The sequence below is a fragment of the Cryptomeria japonica genome, unplaced genomic scaffold (assembly GCF_030272615.1).
Source record: "Cryptomeria japonica unplaced genomic scaffold, Sugi_1.0 HiC_scaffold_22, whole genome shotgun sequence".
Lineage (NCBI taxonomy): Eukaryota > Viridiplantae > Streptophyta > Pinopsida > Cupressales > Cupressaceae > Cryptomeria > Cryptomeria japonica.
Window position 1 is genome coordinate 1,197,959 of NW_026728844.1, and position 8,666 is coordinate 1,206,624.

At 52.2% G+C, this 8,666-nt stretch overlaps 3 protein-coding genes across 3 annotated transcripts in view; all 3 read right to left on the reverse strand.

Moving 5' to 3' along the window:
• Nucleotides 1-501, reverse strand: part of LOC131043336 (NADH-ubiquinone oxidoreductase chain 1-like) — a 3,214-nt gene extending 2,713 nt beyond the window's left edge. The window contains exon 1 of the mRNA XM_059214915.1: nucleotides 105-501. Coding sequence (XP_059070898.1) covers nucleotides 105-501 — 397 coding nt within the window. The remainder of the gene's footprint in view (nucleotides 1-104) is intronic.
• Nucleotides 7-3,768, reverse strand: LOC131043333 (large ribosomal subunit protein uL5m). Its single transcript, XM_057976531.2, has one exon. The coding sequence runs from the start codon at nucleotides 3,151-3,153 to the stop codon at nucleotides 2,491-2,493; it is 663 nt and encodes a 220-aa protein (XP_057832514.1). The 5' UTR covers nucleotides 3,154-3,768; the 3' UTR covers nucleotides 7-2,490.
• Nucleotides 3,769-6,102: 2,334 nt separating this feature from the next.
• On the reverse strand, nucleotides 6,103-7,609 carry LOC131043335 (uncharacterized tatC-like protein ymf16). Its single transcript, XM_057976533.2, has one exon. It carries the CDS (start codon nucleotides 7,607-7,609, stop codon nucleotides 6,623-6,625), a length of 987 nt encoding a protein of 328 aa, XP_057832516.1. The 3' UTR covers nucleotides 6,103-6,622.
• Between the last annotated feature and the right edge of the window lie 1,057 nt (nucleotides 7,610-8,666).

The window sequence follows — 8,666 nt, forward strand, 5'->3', positions numbered from 1 at the left end:
CTATTCGGCAAGGGGGTGGGAACGTCAGGAGGAGATAGTTGCCACCTGCTGGGGATTAGTTAATTAATTAGCCTGCTAGAATAAGGACTCGATAGCTATAGTACCGGTGATTTTGATTCGTGGTTCCCGCGTTCGAATGAATTGAATAGTGCCGCCGGGCCCGGCCTCCAATCGATAAGCAGTTGGCCTTGTTTCAGTCCGAATTAGTCCCCGCCCTGCAGGGACATCGGCTTCCGCCAACAGTGAACTCCCGAGGATCGCATCCCGCGCATATTCTGCATTATAGCCTGCAACTGATTCAGCTTCCGCTTCTGGGAGATCAAGAGGAGCTCGATTAGTTTCTGCTGGACGAGGGATGGAGGACATAACCAATACGGGGAACAAGGGAATACCAAACCATATCTGCCTTTGCGCCGTGACGATCTCACTTGAATTACGAGAACCTACACGTATTAGTACGGTAATAATGATCAGACCAATAGATACTTCGTGAGAGACCATTTGAGCTGCAGATCGTGATGCCCCCGGGAAAGCATATTTCGAATACGGGGGAGTTCCAGTTCCCAACAATCAACGAGAGGTGCCCTCTATGGACCATACGAGCACGTCCTCCGTCACCCCCACCGCGCTTACGGCTCTCTACCCCAACCAAGGCCGCCCCTCCTCCTAGTTCTCCCCTACATAACTGGGCTTCGACCAACTGACTTTCACCCCCCACCAACTAGAATTCCCTATGAACACCCGGCACCCTATTGCCCCCCACCCATCCCGGAATAGCCCTATCAAGCCCCTTATAATAGTAGGGCTCTTAGAATAGTAGGGGCCGGGCCGCGGCTATCCTCATGTCCTTATAATCCCCTCATGCATGCACACTGCCATTATGGCAGCAGGGTTCTAAATGGCCCCTACTATTCTAAGGCTAGCAGGCCCCTACTATTTGAAAGGGCTTGTAAAGGGCGGCTCCCTACAATTCTATGGCCCTATCAATTCTATGGAGTGTGGGCCTCCTTAATTAATGTACGCCTGCTATCCCTTCCCCTACAATTCGGCTGGGGGCATAACCGGGGGGAGGTAGATTACTACTCGGGGCTAAAGGGCCTGCTAGATGAATAAAAGAGGGTATGTATATTGTTTATTCTAGCTCGATTCTAGCAACTAGAATTGCTTCATCTAGCAACTATCGAGTGCAAGCTGATGCCCCCATAGAATTGTAGGGAAGGTTCTTCTAGCAAGCTGATTAGTTACTCGCCCTAGGGGTGGGTGGGAGGAGGCTATGGGGCGCATTAATGAACGCATTAATGAACTGATTAATTAGAGGTATCTCGAAATTAGGGCCCCGGCTGGCTCGGGGGAACTAAAGATTCCTATGCAGGGGCACCCGAAGCTTCATCAGAATAATGGCAGTGTTCATGGGGAATTCTAGTTAGACCACCCACCACCCGGAACAATTCAACTGGTGAGTAGGGGGGGGAATTTGGGCCGGGCCGCTAAAGTTCTCCCACCCACCCCCTTTAGAATAGTAGGGGAATTCTTAATTCGAGCCCCCTACCGGCTAGCAGGCTAATTAATCAACCCTACTCTTCTAAGGATCCGTTCATTAATGACGCCTGCACTCGTGCCGTTGCTAGAAAACTCCGAGCTACCCCCTTAGAATAGTAGGGCAACTAATCTACCTCTTGCTCGAATCAGTCCCAGCCCCCGGCTGGGGGTAGGGCTTGACTGCCCATAGAATAGTAGGCATTAATAAAATAGTTCTAGAATCGCCCATAGAATTTGAGGGGAATGACGCTAGAATAGGGGGGGCCACCCCCGGGCTAGCAGGCGTACATTAATTAATTAAGCCCCACCCCTGCATTGGGAGGGAATCATAGTTGCCTTATTCTAGCGTATTCTAGCGTCATTCTAGCAGGTTTATCCATATGGGCCGGGATTGACTGATTAATTAAGTGGAATAGTGCCGAACTAGAATTCCCCCCCCCACCCGGAAGATAAAGGCGGGCGGGCCTTGAGGGCGTTTATGTCCCTCCCCCTCGGCGGCCTCCTCGACCTGAAGGTCGAGACCCTCCCCCCCGGGGGAGTCCTCTCCCTAAGGCGTTGGCCTATCCATACTAGGGGCGGGGGAGGACCCCCCCTCTCCCTAAGGCGTTGGCCTATCTATACTAGGGGCGGGGGAGGACTCTCCCAACTAGAGTCTAGTAGGCCGGGGTTGCCCGGGGGCCCCAACCCCCATTACAGAGAGGGGGGAGAGGGGCGCCCGAAGGGGCGCATAAATGCCCATGCCCTTCATCGGCAACCCCCTACTCTAAAAGGTCAAGGTGGGGGGGGCCGAGCGCCGCCCCCTATCCATAGCCCCTACTATACTGTAGAAAAGGGGGGACCCCTACCTCTATATTGGCGGGGGGTGGGGGGGGGCACTCGACCGACGGGAGAGGAAGTCGAGGGAAGTCCTCTTCTCTTGGTCGAGCGGTTCGCTACGCTCACACCTCCTATCTATAATGGGCTATCGATCGAGAGCACCCTGCATTGGGGGCCGTTCGTCTGCGAAAAGCCGCTCCACGATGGTAGAGTCTCATCTTGCGTGTTGGCCGAAGTTGCAATAGTCACATTGAACCCTCGGATATGCTCGAAAATCTCGAAATGATCTTCTAGTTCCGGGAAGAATTCGCAAAACTCCGTCTCCATCGGGAACTGGATGGAGTTTTTCCGTATCCGGACCGGAAGGTCGTTTTCCGACATGACTGCCGAAATCTTTTCCGAGGAATTATACATCATATGCCCTCGGAGAGTGCTTCCTCGTAAAGAATCAAACATCATATGCCCGCTTCGTCGTGCGACTCCCTCTTTCCCCAATGGATTGGCCCGTTCCCGAGAGCACTCGACCCGATCGACAAAGAATCTCTGACCGCGCGGAATCTCCATAGCCAATTCTCCATTGGAACGGAATGCCTTTGGAACTACTACGATTTCACACGATCTAGGAACTCCCGTGATGTTGGCGTGATTCGGTTTTGGCAACGGATCTTGACGTAATACATTTCCGTGATGAAAATGGAGTCCATTGGGTGTGATAAACATGAGCTTGCTTCCATATCTATGATATAATGAATGAGCACTGCTATCTGCTCTGCCGTGCAGCCTACCTAAACGACTCATGACCGGCCTGCCCGGTTTTGACCATTAGTGGAGAGTTCGTTCGCCCGGAGGGGCTCACTGCATGCAATCACCGATAGGGATCAGGCCCTCTTCTGCGAAGCACCCCATAGTTTGGATAGGTCATTTATAGGTCGAGCAACTATGGTTCGCCCCCACCCCCTCTCCTTTATCGCCCCCCCCCCACTCTGTATGCAGGGCTACCCTTTATCGAGGTGGGGCTAAACTAGACTGAACCAACTATATAACCTAACCCCCCACAATAACCCCTGGCGAATAGTAGGGGCCTCCCACCAACTATATCCTCCACCATAGAATAGTAGGGGCCCACCCCAATCTATAGCTTATTCTAGCTCGATTCTAGAACTATTTGAGAGTGCAAGCTCCCTACAATTCTATGGCCCTACCCCCGGGGGCTGGGGGGCCCTACAATTCTATGGCTAGCGAGCTGATTCCTTTAGAATAGTAGGGAACTCGCCCGCCCAATTCTATGGACTGCTCGACTCGAAGTGGGAGGGAATCATAGGGGGCCCGGTTCAGTGGTTGCCAACTACTATAGTAGGTAGGGGGGGTTCAATAGGGAACTATAGAAGAGGGGGGGGGCCCCTACTATCTAGCCGGGGGGAACTATAGAAGAGGGGGGGGGGGTGGGGGGGGCTATAGAAAGCCCCCATTATAGAGAGGGGGGAGAGGGGTGAGCCGTCGAGTGCACCCACGGCCAATGCAGGGTGGGAGGGAATAGTGCTACCTCCTAATTCCCACCCCTATCAAGGCCCGGGCCCTATCGAGCCCCGGGTGGGTGGGGAATAGTTGTTGTAGCGGTTATAGGGTTCTCAAATTGTAGCGGTAGGGGCGGCCTCCGAGTATTAGTATTAGGAGAGGGGCGCCCCCACCCCGGCACTAGTTCTAGTAGGGGTCCCCCCGGGGTCCTCTCCCTCCTCCCCCTCCAATCAAGGCCTATCGGCGCATAAATGACCCCCCCCCACCCCTCTCCCCTACGGGGTTCTATAGTTAGGTAGGGTGGATAGGCCGCCTCTCCCAGCCGGGAGAGAGCATACCCATGGATGGATAGTTGCCCTCGACTGACGTAAGGGCAGGGTTTTTTAGCCGCACTATCCCCCACCCACCCGGGCAATAATAAATCCCCGCCAGTGGACCCTCGGGCGATAATTCAATTGCTGCTTGCCATTGAATCTCGTGGACCCATTGAGACCGAAATTGGAAAGGGAGATGCGAACGGAGGGGAATAACCGATCGATGAAGGAACATGAAACCATTCCGTTTCGATAGAGGTACGGAAAACGATTGGGGGCGATAAAGTAGGTAAAGTGGTTGAGTTTTGCGAGCTGTTCCAACCACTGCTGGGGATTCCAAGAGCCAAACGAGAATGAATACCACACATCAGAGTCAAGATCGGGCTCCCTAGTAGAATGTTGAACCAATTCATTCCGAATCGATCAAATTGGTACGGGAGTTGTAAGATGGGAAAACTACGGAAAACACGACTGATTCTAAGAACCCGGTGACCTACCAATTGCAGAAGTGGAATTCCGGGCGAGCAATAAGTACTTGAAGGATACGATTCGAGTGTACCATCTTCTTTATCACTCCGAAAGAAAGGCTCGGGGGGGAGAGAAAACGGCGGAGGAATCCGAATCGGACCTGAATGGAAATGGCATGAAAAGTCTTTTTCAGAACCCGTGATGAAGGGCGTTACGACGATATACGAGGGAGATGGAGAAGAACTCGTGATTAGTGTGGGTAAATGGAGTAGAATCCGTTTATGGAATAGTCCAATAAAGAGTCGTCTCATTGGGAATATGGTCCGAATAATCTCGTAAGGCGTTGCGCGAACAATCCGGCAGCAGGAGAGTAATTCTATAGTGCCAGTTATATAGATAGGGGGCTTAAAATGCACAGTGGGGTTATTTTCGAACCAACATCCGTGATACGAGAACCAAAATAAGAATCAGCCCTACGGGGGAGATACCATGATGGTTCATCGGCAATGATTTGATGTGAGTCAATGATTCCTTGCATCACAGGTGTTGCCGCCGCGTCTTGAGATCCGCGATTAGGGCCATGGTTCCGCCCATTGTTTCGAAACAAGTGGGGTTTTGATGGAATCAGCTTGCTAGCCTATAGAATGGTAGGGGGGTGGGGGGCTCAAATTCCCCACCACAAGTCGCCAGAGCGGGGGTCTAACCGAACAAATGATGGTATAGCGATGAACATCGGGATAATACTAGGCCTAAATATGGTCCGAATAATCTCCATAGTCGTTCCGTGAACAATCCGGCAGCAGGATCGGACTTGTAATACTCGTAAAACCGTTCCAAGGCTATCGGACCATCTCATTGAAAATTGAAGATATGGGTTTAGGTCATATGACTGTAAAACCGACCCAACGCCCCCACCCAGAGTAATTCGCCCGAGTAATTCTGTCTTACTTTTCTTTCCGAAAGACTTGAGCCCCCCACAATTAATCTACCTCCACTAGAATCTCCCTCCAGTCAAGTTTCCCCACACACGAAATAAACTAATCTTTCTTTTTCGTCGAACTTCTTTTGAAACTAAACTAAAGTTCTTTCGAAAGGCAAGAAACAATTGAGTCGAACTTTAGTTCTTTCGTTCGATAGCCCTACTATTCTCCCTTTTAGATTCTTCTCGATTCTATACGTAACATGCCCCCGTAGGGCGGCAGATTCAACGGCCCGTAGGGGCCCACCCAACCCAATCTATAGCCTCCACCATAGAATAGTAGGGCCCACCCTGCTTTAAGAGCCGACTTTCCATTCCTCCCACCCCCCTGGCTAAGAATAGTAGGGCCCTTACAACCCCCGTAGGGCGGGGGAACCTCTCCCCATAGAATTGTAGGGCTTGACTGCCCCCTACAATCGAGCTACCTCCCCCCTACTATTTGAAGGGCCCCGCCCCCCCCACCCCCCCATTCTAGTTATTGGGCGGGGGCTGGGGGCTCCAGTCAAGACTCGAACGGAGGTAGCTCGAGTAGGGCCCTGCGCTGATTCGCCCTTCCCCTACCCCCATAGAATTGTAGGGCGGCTGGGGGTAGGGGGAGGGTCTCGACCTACCCCCAGCCGGGGGCTGGGGGCGCCCCTACTATGTCGAAGGGCCCCCGGCTGGGGCGTACATTAATGGCAGAGGGTCTCGATATATTTGCTTTCATTAGCAGGCTGATTAATGGCAGTGGGAGGGAACTAGAGGTTGGCGTGCGAATCGAATAGAGATCAGTAGGCAGATCTCTATTGCTATATGCCCTACTGTGGATAGGGCCACCCTATAACTATAGTGCCGGGGGGGTGGGGGTGAGCGGGCCCCCCCCACTATAGTTGAACTAGAAAGGGGTGGGGCGCTCCCCCCAGACCCATTATGAGAGGGCCCCTACTAGAACTATTAGTGCCGGGGTGGGGGGGGCTCGGCCCTGCCCTCTCCCTATGGTTCGACCCTTGCCCTAGGGAGAGCCAAGCTGACCGGTTTCCCTCACTCGTACAATCGATGCCACCGAGATGGTCAACTCCATCGTCAGATGAATAGGTGAACAAGCGACGATTTGACACCAGATATCCGGAGGTGCGGAAAAAGCTGCTGTAGGAAGCGGGGAAACCATGAAAGAACGACGATTCTTCGCGGAGGTTTTCACAGAAAGACCCTTCGGTTCTGGCAAACGGATCGCAATTACGGGTACTTGGGAGCGTATTGGTGGAATGAACGAAATACGAACAGTTGACATAATGTGGTCAAAGATCTTAGGTTGTAACTTGATCATGAGCAAATTAGTTGATGTTGTCCCCGCGAAGCATGGGAAGTGCCGAACATTGGGAACTGCCCGGGGAAGAGTTAGAAACAAGAACGGGGAGAAGCAGAAACCACTTGGGTGAAAAAATTGATTGTATCTCGCCCTTCGTCCTTCATAGCAACTGGGGATCGAAGGGCACCAAATTTGATAACTTATGGAGGGAAAGACGGAGTAGGAGCGTGCTACTGAAGACGTAGTAGCACATGTCGGAGAGGCCTCCGTCGATCGTGTACGAACAGGATACGGGTCCAAAGGCGGGGTCAGATGGGGTTTAGCCGATGGAGATATTGACTCTTCCGGGAACCAATGGCGCGTCAACCGTGTCGGACTGGGACCGATCGATATCCAAACGGAACGAATTCTAGCTTCTCCCGGAGGAGTTTTCAATGCAAAATTCGTATGATAAAGCAGGAAAGATTCATACGATATTCTTTCGCTCCAGTCACCCCAACTTCGAATCTTGGGGGGAACGGTAGAACCATTGAGGGGGGAACAGTAGAACCATTGACTAGTGATACTTCTCTCGATGCAGCATTTAACCTGCTGAACCCCGCCGCCCCGACTGCATGTGCTCCCATGGCTGTGAACGGCGCTGGGAGGTCCTCTCCCTCCAAGTATTCGGACTGCATTGGCCACGGCCATCTATTATATACGTGATACGACTGATGACTTATATCGTCATGTGACGTATATAGTATGGAGTATGGAGCATGTGAAGGAAGGGTTGCCCATAGAATAGTAGGGCACCTGCATTAAATCGCCCCTACAATTCTATGGGCCCCTTCGCAGATATATCGAGACCCTCTGCCATTAATCTGTCCCAGTCAATTAATGTACGCCTGCTAGCCCTTTAGAATAGAATAGAATAGTAGGGGGCTTGACTGCAGTCAATTAAATACGCCTGCTAGATTAAGCTAAATAGTTCTAGAATCGACCTCCCACCAACTTTCATTCCTCCCACCTCTCCCCGTGGCCATTGTTGGGCTTGCCAACTAGAATTCCCGCCCACCCCGCCCCCTCTACCGGGGTGGGTGGGAGGCCCTTTAGCCCCCCACCCATCGGGTTGGGTGGGAACTATAGTGCGTTGGGGTGGGGGAGCCATGTTACGTATAGATCGGTGATACCATTTCGCACCTCCGTTCAGGAGCCGCCAAATCATTATTGGAACGGACTGACTTGCTTTAACAATTTATTCCCTCCCTCGCAGTATCAGGGACGAGGAACTTCCAGCAAGGCTTGGGAGTCGATGATCCAGAAGGGCAGGAAAGCAATGAATGATTGGCCCATACCCGAACGGATCGATGGAGGAGATGCCAGCCAATGAATGGCCATGCTTGCCCAGGAGGAGATGGGAAAGAAACGAACTAACGGGTGGGCACCAAGGACTTGCACCGAGGAAAGGAACATTGATGCACAAATTAGAATTAGAGTTCCCGAGATGGTGCAAACCTTGCCTCTCATAGACGTATCTAAGACGATAGGACCTGGAGATGAGACATGGGGATCAGGTGCTACCACTTAGGCGCCGATGGAGGGAGGCATGCCAGCCAACTTATGGGCACCGATGGCCCCTTCCTTCTATCGTTGGGTCAGATGCGTGCCCCGCACAAGGAACATCGAATCCCCGACCACTAGATTTCGGATTGGAAGATAGGAATAAAGGTGCGATCAAGAGATGCTTCACTACGAATGGATATGA